The 19,361-nt window shown below is 47.4% G+C and overlaps 1 protein-coding gene across 8 annotated transcripts in view; it reads left to right on the top strand.

The window, feature by feature from the left end:
* Nucleotides 1–19,361, top strand: part of PACS2 (phosphofurin acidic cluster sorting protein 2) — a 78,006-nt gene that overhangs the window by 50,087 nt on the left and 8,558 nt on the right. For 5 of the 8 annotated variants that reach the window (XM_042029823.1, XM_042029824.1, XM_042029830.1 and 2 more), the window contains 6 exons: nt 3,091–3,201; nt 5,121–5,229; nt 7,074–7,106; nt 11,722–11,764; nt 15,188–15,230; nt 16,396–16,531. In XM_042029823.1, coding sequence (XP_041885757.1) covers nt 3,091–3,201; nt 5,121–5,229; nt 7,074–7,106; nt 11,722–11,764; nt 15,188–15,230; nt 16,396–16,531 — 475 coding nt within the window. The remainder of the gene's footprint in view (nt 1–3,090; nt 3,202–5,120; nt 5,230–7,073; nt 7,107–11,721; nt 11,765–15,187; nt 15,231–16,395; nt 16,532–19,361) is intronic. The other 3 variants (XM_042029827.1, XM_042029828.1, XM_042029831.1) reach the window with 1 other exon arrangement.

Genomic DNA, 19,361 nt, shown 5'->3' on the forward strand with positions numbered 1-19,361 from the left:
TCCCATACAGGGAGACTCTTACGCACAGAATGTTGTTCTGGACGCCCTTTCTCTGGCTGAAATGTTAAATTCAGTGGGAACTGTGTTTCCCAAAGCAGTAACTGTTCTGGCCTCCCTGGGCTTGACTCAGAAAATGTTCATAGAGGAGGGGTTGGAAATTTTTTAAAGGCTCTGAAACTGCTGAGAATTTAGATTATTCAAATTACATGCATCTTTTGACCTTTTCTTTACGTGCTGGTCTCCTCAGGTTTTTCCCTCTCTTTTCCAACACTTTATCTCTGCCCTTTCAGCAGCTCAACAAGCCTGCCTGGCTGGAAAATTACCCAGCTTGGATTGCGTGTGGTGAGGGAAGTAGAGTGGACTGATGACAACACCAGGGGTCTTGTTGTAGTCAGAAACATGAGGAATGTTGTAGTGGCAAGGCCTGGGAAGCAGGGCAGTCGCTGGTGCTGTGGGCAGGGACATCTGGGCAGTGCTGGTGTGGTCCAGGGCTTGGCTTGTGTGGACAGAGCACTTAAGTGATGTAAGCAACAGAACACCTGAAAAGCACTTTTTGCCAGTATTTTCTAGTTTTCTAAGTCTGGGACCAGCTGATGGCAGTTCCTGTAGGAATCAGAAGCTGCTGCCCAGCACTATAAACACTGGGGTCAGGCTGTTCATTCAGTGGTGGCATTTGCAAAAGTCAAATAAAAAAGGCAGAGGAAAAGAGCTGGGTCCTTCTGTAAAAAAAGGCATTTAGTTTCCAAAGTGGTTGGCAGGAACAAAAGAGAGAGCTCTTTAGGGAGTAAAAACAACAAAAAAATTCTGCAAGGTTAAATGTGCTTTGAATGAGAGTCTGTGTCTGAGACTTTGGTACTCACTTGCTGACTGTCTTCTGGCCTCAGAAGAAGAGTTTTCTGTCCTGCAGTTTTTAATGATCTGAAAATGCTCTCTCTTTGAAAGTGAAACACAAGATTCAGCTAGTGTGGGTTTGGGTTGGTTTTTAATCTTAAGACTTCATTTTGTAATCAAAAAAGAAAAAAATTAACAAGGCACTTTGATAATGAAATGCTTTAGAACTGTGAATTCTTTTTAAATCTACTTTAAATATAGAAACTTCTCTAACAGGACCTTTTCCATAGAAGTCTGCAGTATTTCCTGATCGGATCAAGTGCTTATTTCTGGCCAGCTCTCTGGCAGTTCATTAAAGTGATTGAGGAGCAACCTCTCATTTCTGACAATTGAAAAAGCACCAAAGACAGAATGGTGAACATGCCATAAATGTCTTAAAGGAAAAGCCTCTCTGCTGCTAGCAATACCTTTGAACTAGGGCTGGTGGACATTTTCTCTGGATGGTTTTACCTTCTAAATCCACAACTACGCACTCCAATAACAGAAGGGTCAACCTTCAGTGGTTTATTAGCAATCAGAAATGCTTAGTGTCTGTAAACATTTGTACTGGGAGATTCAGTCCTGCTTCACGCTACTGATTCTATGGCTGAAAGACTCTTTTGATGTCTAAACACTGTATGAACAACTGAAAAGGGGAAAATAAAATGTTGGGGGTTATTTTGGCTGTTTGGGGTATTTTAACATTTTATATAGCTCCCATGGATAGAACTTCTTGGGAGACTTCCTGTTTATTGCTTGTTTCCAACTGCATCTGCCATGTGCAGTGTGTTTTCCCAACATATGGGAAAGCTTCTCCAGTACATGGTGCAGAGCTGTGCTGTGTGCACTGCTTAAAGCTCCACTGCAGAAGAAATGATGGGTGTGAAAGGAGCCATGATCAGGAGGGGCTGGGGAAGAACTTAGGCTCCAGTCTCTAATGACATTGAGGGGAGCTCAGAGGGACCTCCTGCTTTAACCTTTCTTTGAAGTCTGGAAATTAGCTTGGAGGTTGGGAGGGCTGAGACAGTGGGTTTATTGTTTGGGGGGGTGTTTTTTCCCACCAGAACTTTCCTGGACCATGGTGAGTACAGTTAAGCAGCTGGGGTTGTCTTGAAAGAATTTGTCAGGTTTCCAGTTACCAGCTGATGACTCAATTGTTGCAGCCACTGGAAGTGTGGCTTGATGTGAGAATTTGGTCTGCAGGAAGGATGAAAATAATGTGATTATTAAGAGGAACTCTGAGGCTACTTCATGGCTGACTGTAAATGTACAGGACTCTTGCTGACCATGACTGCCAGGTGGTGACTGGGAAGGGTGATCCTGGCACACCTTTTCTCCTGTGTTCAAAGATTGTAGAGATAGTTGCTAGGGGGAGGTTGTCTGTTTTGAGGACACAGATGGCCTAAAATGAAGGTGGCAAGTTTTTGCCACCTCCCAGGGCAGAGTTTGTCACTTGAGCATCTTCCCTGTCCTGCTCAGTGTAATTGTGAAGTCAGATCTCCATGCAGGGCTGGAGGCTGGACACCCAAAGCTTCTGCAAGGAGGTCTGTCCATGCTCACAGAGGAGCGGAGCCACAAGGCTGAGCTAGAGTAAGCAGGGACCTGATGCATATGCCAGTACTCACTGGGTACTGTAATCCTTGGGCTCTGTTTTCTGTCTCAAATTGCAGCATATTTATTGAGCTTATAGCCCTTCTCCACAGATTAAACAAGCCTCCCTGTGTTGTTTTCCCTGCTTGGGGGCAATTGCCTCTTCTCAACATTGCAAAACAGCTGTGGGGTGCAAATGGTGTTTGGAGGAACGGGTCTGGCCCCTGTTGGCAGAGGTGGCCTGGCTGTGGTGCAGCCTGTGGGCAGGAAGGGCTGTTTGGGAAAGCTGCTTGCAAAACTGAGAGACTGACATGGAGAGCTGTAGGGCCTTTGTGCCTTCCAAATAATTTATTTCCTCGGTAGTTTCCCAGTCCTGTTTTCTTTGGCCTTTTAAAATTTATTTTGTTGGGGGGGAAGTGTCAAATGAAAGATATCAGTGTGTTGAAGCAGTCTGTGCTGGGAAGTCTATTTGCATGCTCTTGTAGAGATAAGCTGGACTAAATGACCTGGTTATAATTGAAGAAGTTTATTTCTGGGGTGTATACTGTGGTTTTGATTTTGGAGTTTAATTCCTTACACTTGTGTTCAGTGCTGGAAAGAACAGCTGTCATGTTTTCCTTTCTTTCTTAGGCTCTCATCCAGTGGCCAAGTATCTGGGGTCTGTAGATTATAGATACAACAACTTCTTCCAAGATCTAGCCTGGAGAGATCTGTTCAACAAACTTGAAGCACAGACCACTGGTAAGACTCTGTCTGTCTGGCCTGTGTGGGATGAAAAGCTTGAATGAGTAATTTTAGCAAAGGTCAAGTAAATACAAGAGGAAGCAGACAAGTGGTTTTGTTCCTCTTTTCGCCTCACTCCACCACATTCTCATTTCAGATGCTGACCTTTCTAAGTCCTGCACATGGTGGTTTGCAAACAGTTACTGGCTCCCAGAGGCACTAACTAGCTGCCTCTGAGTCATGCTGTTCTTACCTACCTACTGCTTTGTTCTTTGATGTGGAGGTCTCGCTACCAAGTTCAGTACATTGCTTTCCTTCAGGAACTGTGCAGCCTAAAATGCTTGGAAAACTGGAAGCTCTGGGAAGATTAACTTCTGTTAGTTGTGTGTGAGAAAGATCCTGCAGATCTTTCAAGCAGACTTGAAAACATTCTCATTAAAGAATTTTGTTCTTCACCAGTGTGGTAACAAGTGGGAGTTGCCCTAGGTCAGACCAACAAGTTCCTATTCTGATCTGAGTTTGTTCTAGGCCAGATTAAAGCCTTACTTCATGTTAAAAGTACTAATTTGTTTAAAATATTAATGCTTACAGTTTCTTCCTCCATTTCTTCAAGAACAGAAAGAAACAGGAGAAAGGAGGATTTGAAACACTGAGGGCTACGTGAAGGCTTGAGATTTGATGCTGTCGTGGGCAGCATTGCCCATACGGAAATTTCATTAGAAGGAAAAAGCTTTGGAGTTTGTGTAGCACTGTGAGTGTGAGGAGGTTGCAGTGTAGTTCTCCCTGGTGGAATTGCAGAGTTCCTGAGACTCCCAGGATGCTCCTGGAAGTCCTCTATCCATGAGAGGAAGAGAGAGACCTCTTCACTGTAATTGTTCAGAGCTTTTTCCAGCAGATGCGGGAATGGCTGGACAAGGCCCAGGGCAGCCTGTTCTGAAGGTGGTCAGCCCAGTTTGGAGCAGGAGGCTGGACTAGAAATTTCCTAGTGTACCACCTAACCTACGCTTTCCCTTAATCCTAAATTCATGCAAGAACTGGTATATGGAACTGGTTTCCTTTAATTCCTTGCTGCACTTGAAAATGCAGAAAAATTACAATACAGACTTGATTTTTGTGTCTGAATTAGGAATACTTCATTACCTATAGAAATCCAGCCCAAGAGCCATATCTGTTCCTTACTTGCTTATATGCTGTATGCTATGAGGAAAATTCCACCTCATTTTTGTACAGTACAGACATTGTACATTCTGCATTTTTGTCTGTGTGGTGGCAACTGCACAGAAACTCTGTGATGGCACAAGATGATCTGGCAGAGAATCCCAGCTCTTACCCGTTCACTGTTCAAATACAAAGAGTCTGGGTGAAAATGCCCATTATAAGGTACGGAAGTGTCTGGTGAAAGTCACTTGTGTTCCTGTGATCTCACAGTTGAGGCTCTTTGATTGAAACCAAAGAAATATGGAAGGCATTTGGGAAATGTCTTTGTATCAACTTGAATCAACTACGATCTCACAAATACATGTGATCTTTGTGCTTGTCCTACCCTTGTGTGTCCCTCAGTCTTTTTGGTCAATTCAGCAAGGCCATGAGTCCGTTAGAAACGCAGGTAACTCAGTGCTGGTGTGAGCAGAGCAGCTCACCTGGGAGAGATGGCCAGGCATTTTCTTCAGCAGATACCTGCAGTCAAGGTGTGAAAAAGTCTAAAGCTGGCTCTGGGTGGGTACAAAGAAAAGCTTTTAACAAATCTAAAAGACCAGAGACACTTCAGTCAGAAATGCTGTGTACAGATTCAGCTTTACTGTGCTCCGGGGTAGGCAGAGCTTCCTGTGCAAGAGGTAGTGTAAATGCAGCTGGCTGGGCACCATCAGCAAATGGAGGACAGTACTGGCAGTGGTCTAAGAAGTCACTTCAATGCTTTTCCCTCTGTTCTCCCTCAGTTTCGGAAGCACCTGACGTCGTGTCCCGGATAACGCAGTACATAGCAGGGGCAAACTGTGCACACCAGCTGCCCATTGCTGAAGCCATGCTGACGTACAAACAGAAAAGGTATGTCCCCCTCGTCCTGCTGGCTCCCAGGATGAGCCAGGTTGAAAGCAAAGTGCTTTTCTCGTGTCATGCCAGCAGTCTGAAAAGCACTCCAAACGGCAAAACCCTTGGGAGCCTCACGGTAGCCTGTACCCAGTGATGTGTCCCACTCAGTGAATCCACAGCAGTGGGGCTACTTTAAGTGCAGTGATTCTTTTTTTTGAAGATGTAAGTGGTTTGGGGAAATGGGGGCTAAGCAGGATGGGTGATGGACAGATTCTGTGTGCTTAGGTTCCAGAGATCTCTAACCACAGCAACCTTGCGTGTGTGTGTAAGACTGGACCTTGACATTCCCCCACAAAGTGTCTTCCATGAGACCTGACCTTTTTACATTGGTATTTAGGGAACTAAGCCCCTTTCTTTTTGGAGTGTAAATAGCAGAGCTTCTTGCAGGAGACACAAATCCTTGTTGATTGGCAGTTGCAAGATATCAGGACTCCTGCTGAGGAGGGCTGACATTCAGCGGGTTTTATTTCAACGTTTCTTAAGGGATAAGTAGCCTGTAGGAGGGAGGATTGGGGCCTGAAAACAAGATTCAGGAGTATGTAGGGCCTCCTGTGGCCATGGGTCCAGGAAGAAGAGTAACTGTTACTGAAGGGTAGAGAAACACTGTTGCCAAGGGACAGAGGAGAACAATAGATTTGAACTCAGCTCATGCGAGTTTTCTCAGTTAGGGACCAGAAAATCCCTATGAGGCGTGGATGTTGTTAATTGTTAATTACTTCAATTTGATTTTTCATTTTTGCTCCATTAACATCCCTCATTGGTGTCTCCTTTGCCTAAGAATTGGGAGAAATTAAAAGTGTGGGTAGAGTCACTTTTTTCCCTCCTTTTTGGAAATTCTCATTGTATATTGCTTTTCCATTCCTGTGTCTGCTCTCACATTACTGTGCAGAAATGATTCAGTGAAATTTCACCCATTCTACGTGTTTTTCCTGTATTTCCAGACTGACTAGTCAAGTAAGAGACTAGTCTAGTCTCTTCATGTATTTGTGGACTTTGTAAAGTTAACATTATAATAAGGATGAAATTTAAAGACCTACAGAGTACTTGAAGCTCTTGCCTTCAGTTTTCCATTTTGTTTTTGGTGTGAAGGCTTACCTTAGTTACCAGCAGGGAGATCAGACACCCCAGTGCAGTGTGAGCCCCTTCTGAGCTGCCTGGTTCTTTCTCTGCACCCTTCAGGTGCTGGGTTCTGCACTGCTTTCCACTGCCTCCTCCACTCTGTTACAGGTTCATTTTTGTCATTAACGCACATTTAAACATTTTGAGTTTCTAATGTGTCCAGAAAGGTCAAATCAGCACCTTGTTGGAAAAATCTGAAATGCATTTGAGCAAGCCCTGCTCTTACCCCTCCCAGCAGTGTGCAGGACGGCTTTACCAAGCTGGTCTGATCCATTTGGGTTTTACACCCTTTGGACACTGGTACCATGCCTGAAGCTGTTCATAGTTTTAAGTTAGGAGGTTATTGGGAAGAGAGATTGCTGAAACTCATAGTCAGACTCTGGCATAGCCTGCAATCTCTCAGTATTTCTGTGTGTCTGCCTTAAAATAACTTCTGCTTTCAGGTCAGTACCCCATGAGAGTGAGTCAGAGGAACAGGCTCTCCAATGCAGCATAGGCAGTTGTCGCCTGTGTGCCTTCCTTTAGAAATGGGGGTCTCTGTCATTGGCAGCAGCTTAGGGAGGGTATTGTCAAAAACAACACAGAAATTGTGTCTCCATTAGCACTATCTAAACGAATGCATCGCTTTGTTGTAAGTATAATAACACGTTTGTCTTTTTCTTTGGTTGCTTCCTGAAAAGGAAAAAGAGCTTTCATTTTGATTTTACCATAAGGTATCAGTTCCTTTTAGGTTCCCTCTCCCATCTCCTATCTCTTTTCCCAGTGAACTGGTCTTTTGTGCCTTGTTTAACAGTTCCTGCGGGTCTGGGATGCACAGTTTGTGCTTTAGGTTAAGTTCTGCTCGCTGCTTTGAAACTATGGCATCTGCTGGCAGAATGCTTACTTGAAAATGACTGCTGTGCCTTTGGACCACACATTTGGGTTCCCAGGATGTAGACTGAGTGGGAATGAAGGTGTTGTTGAGAGAGTAGCTTATAGCAGTACAACATGGAGAAGGTGAGGTTTTTTCTTACCTTTTCCCTTAGCCATCAGAAGATAACAGTGTAGCTCCAGAAGGATCAGGACTGAGAAAAGGCTTTTCAGTTCCCATCTGTTGGAACTGGAGTGCTGTAGGTGCCACTCAGGGGCTCAGGGTGGGGTTCAGCTGTGCAGACCAAGTGCAGACCAGCAAATCTCCTTCCTGTAATCAAAAATTTGAGGACTAGTCTCTTACTGGCAGGGTATGACAAACATATGGGACTTCTCTGAGCTTAAGAAAGAGACGACAGATGTATGCTAGCAGTGGAGCTGTGCTCTCTGAGCTGCCCCCAAAACCTCCATGCTCTGCAGGGTCCCCTGCTTTGAATCGTATGCTTATTGGACATTGTTTATTTTGTGCTCAGCACACAAAGTTACTGCAACTCCCTCTCCCTTGAGGCCAGAGGTGAGTGGCTTCTCCAAGGCCAGTTTTCAAGGCAGTGGTCCAGGTAGAAACAAGCAGCGCTACCTTCAAATTCATTGCAAGAGAAATCTCTCAGAACCCTGGCATTTGCTCTGTTAAACAAGCCCTAGTGGTCCAAGGAAAGCCAAGCCAGTCTCTAGGATGTAGCTGTATGTGATGAGCTGCTTTATAACTTTCTTGCCAGCTGTCCCTATTCTGACTGACCCTGCTCCCTTCCCGTGCCCTTGTTCTGTTTGTCATGGCAAAGGTTGGCGCATGTACTGCCTGTGATGGACTGCAATGGTGCCAAAGCTTTGTCCTGGTCTTCTGGAGCATCTGCTGACCTTACCTGAAAGCGGGGGGCTGGCAATGAGGAAAGGGGTTCAAGAAGGAAATGGAGTGCCATTGCAGTTCCTCTGAGTTACACTGGGTGACTGACTCTATCTGTGAGCTCTGGGAGAAGTCCTGGTTACTGAATTGTGAAGGAACAGTGCAATCCAGGCAACACCTGGGGACCTGACACCATGGGGACAGGGTTGGGCCTCTCACTAGGAGGGGCATGTCTCTCTGCATTGTTTTCTTGAAAGAAACCCTGTGGTATTTGAGGTCTGAGATTCAGCACTCATTCCCAGTGCAGCTGGACTGCTGGGCTGGCGTCACCCACTGTAATTCAGTGCCCAGCACAGTTCAGCTCATGCCATGTGGCTTCTGGATAGCCCTTGCATGAATCTGGGGAGCAGCCTGGCTGTTGGAAGTGGCAGCCCTATTCACTTGTCAAGGCAAGGGCTGGATCACTGCCTGCCTGGTTATGTGTTTACCAAAAGCTTTTGGGACCACTTCCCAGCTCTTGCTCCCAGTTCCCTTGGATTGGAGGGCTCCTGGGCAGTCGGAAGCACGGATTACACTTCTTTCTGCCTGCTGTGTGTCTCAGAGGCCCTGCAGGGCAGTGGCTAAGCAGAGTCCAGGTCATTGCTCTGGGTGCTTCTCCTCAAACACACCCTGCAGCAGTTGCTGAACGTGAACACGGCTGGTGAAGAGGGCCACGGTCCCGCCTCTGGCTCAGCAGAGCCCACGTTATCTGGCTGGTTACTGCAGGAAACTCCTTGGGCAGCTGCTGGAAATGCAACAGGAGTGCAGCAGAGGAGAGTCAAAGCTCAAGAAATTATGGGTGTCCTGTTGACTATGTCCAACCTGCCATAGCAATGTGAAGAGTGCTGGACAGGAGGTGTTTGGGAAGGCTGAGAGGAGACTCTTCTGATGTGTTGTGAGGACATGGAGTTGCTTTGTCCCCTTTTGGTTTGACCCTGGTGGAACCAGGACAGTGTTAGCCAGCAGACAGCTGGAGTTGCCCAGTGGGCAGGACAGATTTCATACCATAGATAAACCTTGGAGAGGTTTTGGATTGCATGGATAAGCCTTGGATTGCCTGGGGTGAAATGGCCTAGAGTCCTGCTAGTCCTTCAGTGATAGAACTCCTCTCTTTCCTGTTGCCTCCTTCAGGACCTGACTGGAATAAAGGGAGTGCCTGAGACCCTCCTAGTTAGAGAGATGACACATCAATAACTGCTACAAATCACAAACTGGGGCCAGGTTTGGCTTTAAGTTACAGCTGAGGTACCAGGGCCTTCAGAAGCCCTGTGGGTAAAAAAAAGCCTTGGGCATGTGGGGGTTAACCCTCTGCAGCCTGGGAATCTGTGCAGCTGAGGTAATGAGGGGAAGCTGCCTTTCCAGAGATGGGAGATATTTTAGTTGCAGGGCTGTGGTAGGAGGACGAATCAAAGCAGCTGTTACCAAGGTAAAAGGATTCTGAATTAATGTTTTGGGATCTTGAGATCCTGAAGAACAAAAATTGGGAAGAGCATGAAGGAGGAAATGAAGAACAAGCATGGTCTTTTCTTCCATCCACGTGAAGAGCAGCTGTTTTGATAAGCTGCATTTTCAGAGACACATGTGCAAGACCAGAGTTCCCAAGAGGACATGTGACAGTACTAGGCTAGCTGAGCTGAAATCCAGCTGGATTGCTTCAGGAACAGCCTGTGCATCATTGTGAGCGGTGATAAATGGTGACTGAAGCAAACGATGTATTTCAGAATTGCCCCTGAGCTCTCCGCAGTGGGAATTAATGCTCCCAGGGGGAATGAGAATGAGTTTTATGCTGGAATTGGGCATGGTTTGTTTTTTCAGAGCTCGGAGCAAACCCATGCAGTAGTAGCTGAGAGATGACTGGGTGGCTGTTGTGCTTCCCTCACTTGGTCAGTGGAACTCACTTTCTGCCAGCCATCAAGCCCATGGAACTAAACGAAAGAGAAGAGAACTGAGCCTCTGTTCTGTGCCTCTCCCAACATCTCTGTGGTTTTCTCTTTTCCCTTTGCAAAACTGGAGCTGGAAATGTCGTGTTCGTAGGAGATGTGTTTGCTGGGGACCTGCAGCTGTGTTTGCAAAGATGTGACCTTTCTGCCTTCCAACACGGAACCAGGGACTTGGTCCTGTGCTTCAGGAGACCCATGAAGGTGCAGTGCCTGAGGCTGTGAGGTAGGAAGGGAGCAAAGGCCCTGGCTTTGCCTTAAGGATGGATAAGCAGAGCCGAACCAAAGTGAGAGGCTGTTTGCAAAATCATGTTCTGCTTTGGACCACGAGGGAGCTCTGGCTGAGTCACTGCAGTTTTATGTCATTCTTTCCATGGGGCTTAGAGGAAAGTGTCCAACCTGTGCTGATCACACAATGATGAACAACCTTTGTGCATTTGGTGCATTTCTGGTCAGTGCTGGAAACAGCCCAGAAATACCTACAGTATTTATGCTACTCCCAGCTAAATTCTGGATGAAAGGAACGCTGGATGGTTTTTTTTTGACCACTGGGGGATGCACAGGAAGAGAAACATGAGAAGTCTCAGTGTTTGTCTGCTTCCTACCTGTTTCCTGTGCTCAGTCACTGACAAATGTGTGTCTTGCCTGTGCAGTCACTTCCCTCTGCTGAACCATAGTTCCTTGAAAACATGTGGATGTGCTCCTGTGGTCTTCTCCTCACCCTGTGGGTCCATCTCTAATCTCTGTTGCCATTGAAGGGAGCAGTGGCTCTGCAGGCCCTTCTTGCCTGCCTTCCTCCTCACTCAGCTCTTCCTCCTCATCTTTGTCGAGTCTCCCCTTAATTCCTGCTAGGTTTGGCTGTGGCCTTCGTTGCTGGCCATTCTCCACCCTCTGGTTTCTGAACCCTGGGCAGGGCCCAGATCAAGAGGGGCTTTCCAAACATGTGTAGTGTTGTCTCCAGCTGTTTCTGGGACACGGTGTGCCTTTTGTTCAGCTTGGTTTAGCTGTTGGTGTGTGCCCTGGTGCCCGACCTCTCCGGTGTGCCTGTGGAAGGGCCTGCGAGCTCCCAGCAGCAGGAAGCGTGTGTGAGTGTGCGTGTGAGCGTGAGGGCACGTCCTTGCTGGTGCTTTACCAATAACCACGTGTCACGGCTTGTAACCTGCGGCAGGGCCACTGCTTTGGCGGTGCCGGGATGTGCAAGCTATGGCACATGGCTCCACGGGGGGGACGCCTGGAGGCCGTGCGTGCAGAGCGCCTCAGGTACTAGTAAGTAACACCCAGTTCTCCGTGTTGTTGTGGCACAGATCCATTTCCTTGCAGTAGGAGGCCGTGTGTCTGTGATGACTGCCATGCCATTCAAGCATGTTTCTCTGTGGAGCGTGAGGGAGGGAGGCAGAGCCCTTCTCCCCCAGACGTGCCATAGGTTGCGTGCTCCTCCCTCCCGTGCAGGCTCTTAGTGCTGGCAGGGGGCCTTGAGAGGAGCGTGGGACTGGCGCTTGCATCCTGTCCGTCCCTGCTGCATGCTGGAATGCAACGTATGGAGTGAGTATGGTGCCTGGGGTGCAGGCAAGCTGCTAACAACTCTCTTCTCTTTGCCTTTAGCCCTGACGAAGAGTCTTCACAGAAGTTCATTCCCTTTGTCGGGGTGAGTGTTACCATGGTTGTGCTGTCTCAAGCAAGCTCGAATATGTTCACAGGTGTTAACCTAAACTTAACAGGTTTCTGGAGTAGAGCAGAAGCCATTGGGTGCTCCAAGGCAGATTATCAGCGTGAGAATCTGATGGTTCGATGCAGCTGCCTGATATGTAAGCAAACCTCTAAGACACTTCAGCAAACTACAGGGTTTATTTTACTCCTCAGACAGGAATGTGATGTGTCCTTGGAAACCTGATCACAGGGATGCTGTGCCCAGCGTTGCCCTGGTTGATTGTTTTGGCCAAATTTGCTATTCCAGTGTCAGTCCTCAGCATGCTTGTCACTAATGGTCTCCCATCCTCTTAGTATCCCATCTATTCCTGGGAAGTAGAGAGTACATCCCAGCAGGGACATGATTTATAGCGCTGTTATGTATTTGGGACAGTAGTCTCTAGTTTTTCCTTCTGTCCTTAAGTGTTCCTATCTGAGGTGCCAAGTGCCAAGTATCTGGTCAGGGCTGTGTTTGTTCCTCTGTCAGTGTATTTTGTGCACTGTGCTCTTTGCCTTTTCTAGCTTCCCTCCCCTTATTTGATCATGCTCTTCAATTCGTTAAGTTTTGGGTGTAAAGTCATTGGCCACAAGAAATGCCTTGGCTGCTCTTCAGCTCTTGGATGTCCTCTTCCCAGTTTGTGCTGCTGTCTTGTAGCTTCTCTCTGGCATGCTGGCCTTGCTGTGCCTGCTCTGTGTGAAGCTGACATGTGCGCGTCCCCTTTGTGTCCGAGGGTGCGTCAGAGCTAATCTGAAATCCCAAGGCATTTAAAGAGCTTAGTCTCTCTTGCCCTCAGGCTGACCCTGCTTTCACTCTGGTGTCTCCTCACAGTGAGAGTCTCTCTCTGCAGTATTCCTGAGATGACAATCTACTTTTGTTTGTTGAAGAAGAGATGCCTTCTGCAAAAGTGGACAGACACATCTACCCAATTTGTTCCCTGCTGATGAGCTTTGCTGGGAGCTTGTATGAACTCCAATTTCTAGTGATGAACTATTCTTAGAAAACAGCTATTTCACCTTTTCCAGTAATGTGAAAAGCCCAGAGGACTTGGAACATCCCAGACTGTTGTTGGGCTCTGCAAGCTTTTCTTCAGGACTGATTTAGTCTCTTATTATGTGCAAGCAAATGGGGCTCAGAATGTTTATCCAGTTGCTCTAAAATGATTGTTGTCCTCACATTAGTACTGCTTTTCCATCTGGATTTGATTATCTGAAAGTGGTGGAAGAGTGAATGGCTTTGTTGTGTATATAATGTTGCCAACCCCCCCCAAAAATCTTGCCTTGAAAGCACAGACTGACTTCCTAAGTCATCTGGTGATGAGGATCAAGTCGGTGCTGCTTGCTCTTGATTCTGAAGCATTCCTGACACAGTAATTCCCCATTAAACACATCTGAAGAGACTGAAAGGCCAGTTGCAGGTGTCTCACAAATTCTGAGGCTGGACATGAACACTGAGGCTGTTTCCCTCAGGTGCAGCCTGCTCAGAGCTGTTGGACAAGGGAGAGAGCCAGCAACTTCTGGGTTTGCAGCTCCTGATGTTGGCTGCACTCTTGGCTTTTGGGGTGCAAAACCTGATGTCCTGCAGCTGGATTGTGCAGTCTTTGACCCAGAAATGAGCAGAGCAGTGCTGTGCTGCTCAGCTGGGCTCAAAGTGGTGGGAGTGGAGCCTCACAGGGAGCCAGATGGATGCAAAAGCCAGGGTCAAGCTGCGTTGGGCTGACAGCCAGTTGCCAGGAGAGTTAACAGGATGTGCCTCTTTCTGGAGGGAAAGGGGGCTGGCTGCTGCAACTTCCCTGGATGGAGGCATGTTGGAACTGCAGTGTTCTCATGCACCTCCCTGAGTGGAGGGAAGGGAAAGTGTTTAAACTTGTGTTCTTCCCATGTGTCTGAACTTCAGCATCTTCAGTCAGCCAACAAGGAGGAAAAGGCCAGAAGAGATTTCCTGTCTGGCTTGCAGATCAAGGTGGCTGCAGGCAGTTTTCTGTGTTGCTTGTCCCTTCCTTAACTCTGCTCCTCTTGTTCACAGCCAGTGACAGTCTGTGAAACATCGTCTTGGCATTTAACACATACAGCACAAATGGCTGCTGCACTCCAGAGCCTGATTTGTTGCCCTTTGGATGGAGACTGGCCAAACTGAGCTACAGCCTCCTTCTCCCAAGCCCCTCAGGAAGCCTGTGCACACACTGCTGAATTTGTGATGGCTTTTCCAAGCCTGCATCCACCATGAGAATCCACCAGAGAGCCTGACAACTCTCCAAGATCTACTGCTGAGCATACCTCTCCAAACTCTGCAAAGTGTTTTGCTTCTAATAATTAATTTTTTTTTTTTTTTTGGGATCCCATATTACAGAAATGTGCTCCCTAGAGATGTGGTCCAGACATGGTCGTGTCTGAACTTAATGACCTTCTATTTTCAAACTACACAGTCTGCGTGACATCATTTCTCATTCTAAAGCAGGTTTTATTGACCTGAGCTCCCTTTGCAGCTCTTTCCCATTTGTCAGCATTTGTATAGGGCAGACATTAGCCCTGGTTTCTTAAGGACCTTCAAAAGGGTCTCTTCTCTGCAGTGTTAAGAGTAATGATCCCTGTGTATCATACCAGATTATCACTACAGAAGGTCTCTGCTTTTGTATCACCAAGGACCAGTTTATCTTTCGAGGCATAGTGTGTTCTCAGGAGTTTGTTTGCAGCATGTTCTGTTCCACAAATTATTGCCAGTGACATTTACCATTAATCTTAATGTGCTAGCTGGTGGTTGGCCACACACATTTGTACCCTTATTACAGTGTCATTTGGATCGTTCTGACCTGTCCATGTGGTGGTTTGTCTGCCTCCAGAGGCTTTGCTAGGGGCTTTATCTTCTTTGTTGGACACTTCCCTTGTTTAGAGAATAGAAAACTCTGATCAGAAACTGTGCTTTGTTGCTTCTATGGTTTCCTAACAAACCCCAAGTATGCCGCACCCTGGCAGTGGCTGCTCTTGAGCAATGGAAGCAGTGTGTCTGTAATTAGCAGGTGTATCAAAGCAGTGCTGAAGGGATATTTATGACCCTTTTTCCTCCCACAGGTGCCACAGGCCCTGTAGTTGCCATAGCTTGGAGCTGATGGGCTGTTCAGAGCTGGGCAGGTCTGTAACAGCACTGTAGGGTCTGTCCTTTGTGCTGTCAGTGCTGCCCTTTGAGTAGGTCAGGGAAGGGCTGTGAGCTGGCACTGCATGGCTGGACATTGCCAGGACCTGCCTGGCTCTTAGAAGACTCCTTAACTACTCTGACTGCAGGGACAGTGTCATGGAGCCTTCAGAGATGAACTTAATTCTGGGGTTTGGGCTCCTGAAGTTCAGGGGGCTCTTGTTTGACAGAGCTCTTCTGTTTTGCTCCCTTTAGGTGGTGAAGGTTGGAATAGTGGAACAATCTTCTGCAACATCAGGTAAGGAACATCTTGTGTGTGCTTTCTGTGTCATACAGCCGGTGGGAGCCTGACTTCACAGGCTGAACAGACTTGTCCATTGCTGATGCCTTGGAGCTCTGTGAGGTGGAATTGGATTTTATTAGCTCCCAGTGGCTTGTCTGCAGAAAGAGAGCCCTCTCTTGAGAGAGGCCCTTTTTCTTGTTACTTTACATGGTGCTTCAGGCCAGGTGAAATTCCCACACCTTCATCTAAGGAAGCTCTACTCTCACATTTGTGCAAACACCATTTTTCTAATGTGTATTGTCAGTAGGGTGGATTCACTGTTACGGTAATTGAAGGTTCCTGCTTCAAGCTGAGCAGCCAGTTCATCAGAAGTTCATGCCTGTCTCCCTACACTGGGCTCAGTTGCTGAGTAAAATTGATCTCAGTGCCTGGGAACTTTAGGGTGGGCAAAGTTTTAGACCCATTTTTTTTTTAGTGGGGGAGTGCAAGGCTGATATACAGGATACTGTCTGCTTACATATGCAGACGTGGGGTAGTGCTATTTTGTCAACGTGAACTTATTTTTTCCTCCTTCCATACGCACAGGAATATTGTTTTCCTTGTGTTGGGACTGTTTCTTGTATTGTTTCACTGTCATACCCAGATTCTTGTGGCCTGGGTCACACATAGGTTTGTGCATGGAGGCAGCCCTTCTGTGGGTCACTCCTTGCTGCCACACTGCTCCCACCATCCTGAAGGGCCAACGTGAAGGGGATGAAACCTTGATTTTGGAGGGTGGAGGCAGATTGAATGGGGAGATCCCTGTGATCAGCCCACAGGTACTGGATTCCAAGAGTGATGCTGCCCTGCAGTGGTTGCACGGGGAGATTCCCTGTAGGAGATCAATGGGCTGGGCTGTGGCTGTGCAGGAGGCTCAAAATCAGCTGGGAGCAAACCCCTAGAGAGCAGATGCCAAATGAGGAACCCAGAGGAGTGTGAATGTCTGTGCCTGCCTCTTACCCAGACACATAAAGCCCTTCAGAAGCATGGAGACAGTCAGAACTGATGGGCCAGCTGACCTCTGGATTGAACCTGAGCAAAACCTGTGCAGGAGGAGTAGGGACAAGGAGATTGAGCTTCATCCCAGTGTTCTGTGCCGTGAGACAAACCCAGACAAACAGTATGACTTCCTTTCTTTAAGGTGACTCTGATGACGCAGCTCCCTCAAGCTCCGTTGTCCTTTCTTCCACCCCGCCTTCTGTGTCTCCTGCTGTGAAAGAAGCCTCCCCCACGCCCCCTTCCTCACCGTCTGTTACAGGCAGCTTCTCGTCCCCAAGGTAAACCATGTTTTGTCTCCTTACAGCTCCCTTGGCTGGCTTATCTGGCATACACATGGCAGAGAACTCCTCCAGAGAAAAACCCATAGTTCTCTCTTCATCCCTAGCAAACATTTGGAGTTGTCACCTTCCCCCTTCACCTCTTTTGCCTCTGGAGTGACTGTGTCCTTGCTAAGGCCGACAAGGAGCTGGGGAGGGCAGGGGGGATTGGATTTTACACTTAGTAGGAAGGCTGCATGTCTCAAGGGCAGGATTCTCTTGGGACTATATGTATTCAAAAAAATTACTGACTTAATACACGTGGGTGCCAGACTAATCCCTCATGATTCTTATGTTTTTAATGGCCAAATGAGTCAGAGTGACTTTTGAAGGAGCTGGTGACTTTCTCTGTGAGGGTAATGCTGGCAGTTGTAAGGTGGCATGGTGGAACTGCAGTTCCCATTCACATGTGTGCCTGAAAGCACATCTGAACAGCAAGGAGACTGCACCTAGAGGTAATATTAAGCCCTGGTTTAGCTGAAATTTTTAGGGTTGAAGGGAGGAAACCCTTAGAAAGCTGCCAGTAAGACTTGCCCTGGCCAGGCCTCTTCATTTTGTTGCTGCACAAAACGTTGGTGTAGCTGTCTAACACTTTGTGTGCAGTTTTGGTACTCAGAAGCATTTGGCGAAGTTCCCCTTGATTTTGTCAGCTTCCCGTAACTTTTAAGGGAACGTAGCAGCACTCTGATGAGAAGGGGAGACCAGAAGCATTTGGATTCTGGAGTTTAGGAGTGGAGAGGTAAGAGATAAGCCACTCAAGTTTTGCAAAGTCAGGGGGTTTTGTGTTTGTTGAGGGTGGCAGAGCGCTGGAACAAGTGCCCAGGGAGGGTGTGGAGTCTCCCTCTCTGGAGACATTCCAAACCCACCTGGATGCGTTCTTGTGTCACCTGCTCCGGGTGACCCTGCCTTGGCAGGGGGGTTGGACTGGATCATCTCCAGAGGTCTCTTCCAATCCTAACAATTCTGGGATTCTCTGAAGTCTGTGGCACAAGACCTGGGCACACACAGTGACACTGCAAGAGGTCAGTTAAAAGGGAGAAAGGAAGGGAGGGACCATGTCTTCCTCTGCTGCTTCTGTGGCAGCAGCATCAGCAGATCAAAGAGGGGTCAGACAAATTCATGGACAGCAGATCCATTAATGGATATTAAAGGATGCTTCAGGGATGTCCCCTCTAGCATCCCTAATCCTGTGATTGTCAGGCTGGGAAGTCCAAGGGCATGCTCTGAGGCTGGGCTTATGTACTCTCCTTAAGTAGCATCCCCTACTGTTCCTGTTGGAGACAGAATGGGGACCTTTTGTGCCCACTCCACAGTGTCCTGCAGGGACCTTTAACCTCTGACTTCTTAAACTGGCTTAAGAGTTCCCTTTTACCAAGAGGAAGTGGAGATGTGAAAGTCCCAGTTTAGGTGCCCAGCACTGGGCGATGTTAGTGACTTGTTAGTGACTAAATGTTCGTGTTCACCTGTGCCAGGGGCCCGGCTTCCCAGGCCCCTCCTGTTGTGTCCCTGTGGTTTGATGGCAGGAGAGCCCTGTGTGGCCCAGGCTGTTGCAGCAGCAGCTGGCTGGCAGTGCAGAGAGCTGGAGGCTGTGCAGCCACAGATGTCACACACATTCTTGTGTGTGAGCTTTGTGTATGGGCTTTCCAAAGGTGGAAGTGGTTTGGGAACTGGTGCCCCCAAGAGTGTAGGGTATTAAAAGTTGAGAGCCATCGATGTGATAAATCTGAAGCTGACACCCCAGCTCTAGGAATCTGGTACTTTTTGGTTTCATATTATGTGGTAAAATCATCAAGAAATGAGGAAGTGTAGGTTCAACATTGTTCCATCTTCCCTGATCTGTAAGTGACAGCACAGGGGGTGGAGGGTGACACAAACTGAATGATTAAGCCACGTGTTTGACTGGAATGGAACATAAAATCTTGCCTGGCCCTAGTGAACATTAGGATGCATTGTCTTTATGACTGAGTTGAGAAATGTGATGCAAAGGAGCCTTAAAACTCAAAGCAGCATCTCCAAAGCATCATCCTTAAAGAATCTCACTTCTGAATATTGCCCTGAGAACCAAAAACCTGGTTTTGGTCATCAAAGATGAACTCTGCTTTGCAGTCTGACTTTTAGCTGAATAAATGGCAAAGAAAATGAAAGGATTTGCTGAGAGGACTGTAATGATGGGACGTCCTTGCTTTACCTTGAGTTTCTTACTAGACAGGTGGTGCAGAGGGATGCATATTTCATTCAGGATCACAGATTTATCTTCCTTAACAACTGCCATTTCTCAAATTGGGGACACAGACTGGTAGATAAATTTAGGTTTTTGTCTGGTACTTGTGTATTATTCAACACTGATGTCACTGTGTAGGAAGAAGTATAGGCTGTCACTTGTAGGTCTGCTGAATGATGAACCCCTGCTCCCCTCAGGGTTAGCAGTGAGAGGCAGGGGCAGGAAGGGGCTGGAATTTCCCAAGCTGCTCATCTTACCTTTCTGGCTCAAGAAAGGCTGGCAGCATGTTTTGGTGATGCACGGCTGCTACCACATGATGCACAGGAGTTTTCAACAACAGATCATATCCTGAAATCTGCTGTTGTTTAGCAAACATCATAGGGCTGGCAGAACATTCTTCCAACAGTGGAATTCCCCAGCAAGTGGCAAGGCTTGGGGGGAGGCAATTGCCTTATGCCAACTCTGTTACAGGGAGCTGGGGTGAGCAGAGGTCCTCTTTGACCGGGTGGAGCATCTGAGCTGGAAGGGAAGCAGCTGGTGGCAGGAAGAGCTCATGAACACAGGAGATGG

The sequence above is a fragment of the Corvus kubaryi genome, unplaced genomic scaffold (assembly GCF_017639235.1).
Source record: "Corvus kubaryi isolate FWS band 111438036 unplaced genomic scaffold, C.kubaryi_AGA036_p1.0 37334, whole genome shotgun sequence".
Taxonomy (NCBI): domain Eukaryota; kingdom Metazoa; phylum Chordata; class Aves; order Passeriformes; family Corvidae; genus Corvus; species Corvus kubaryi.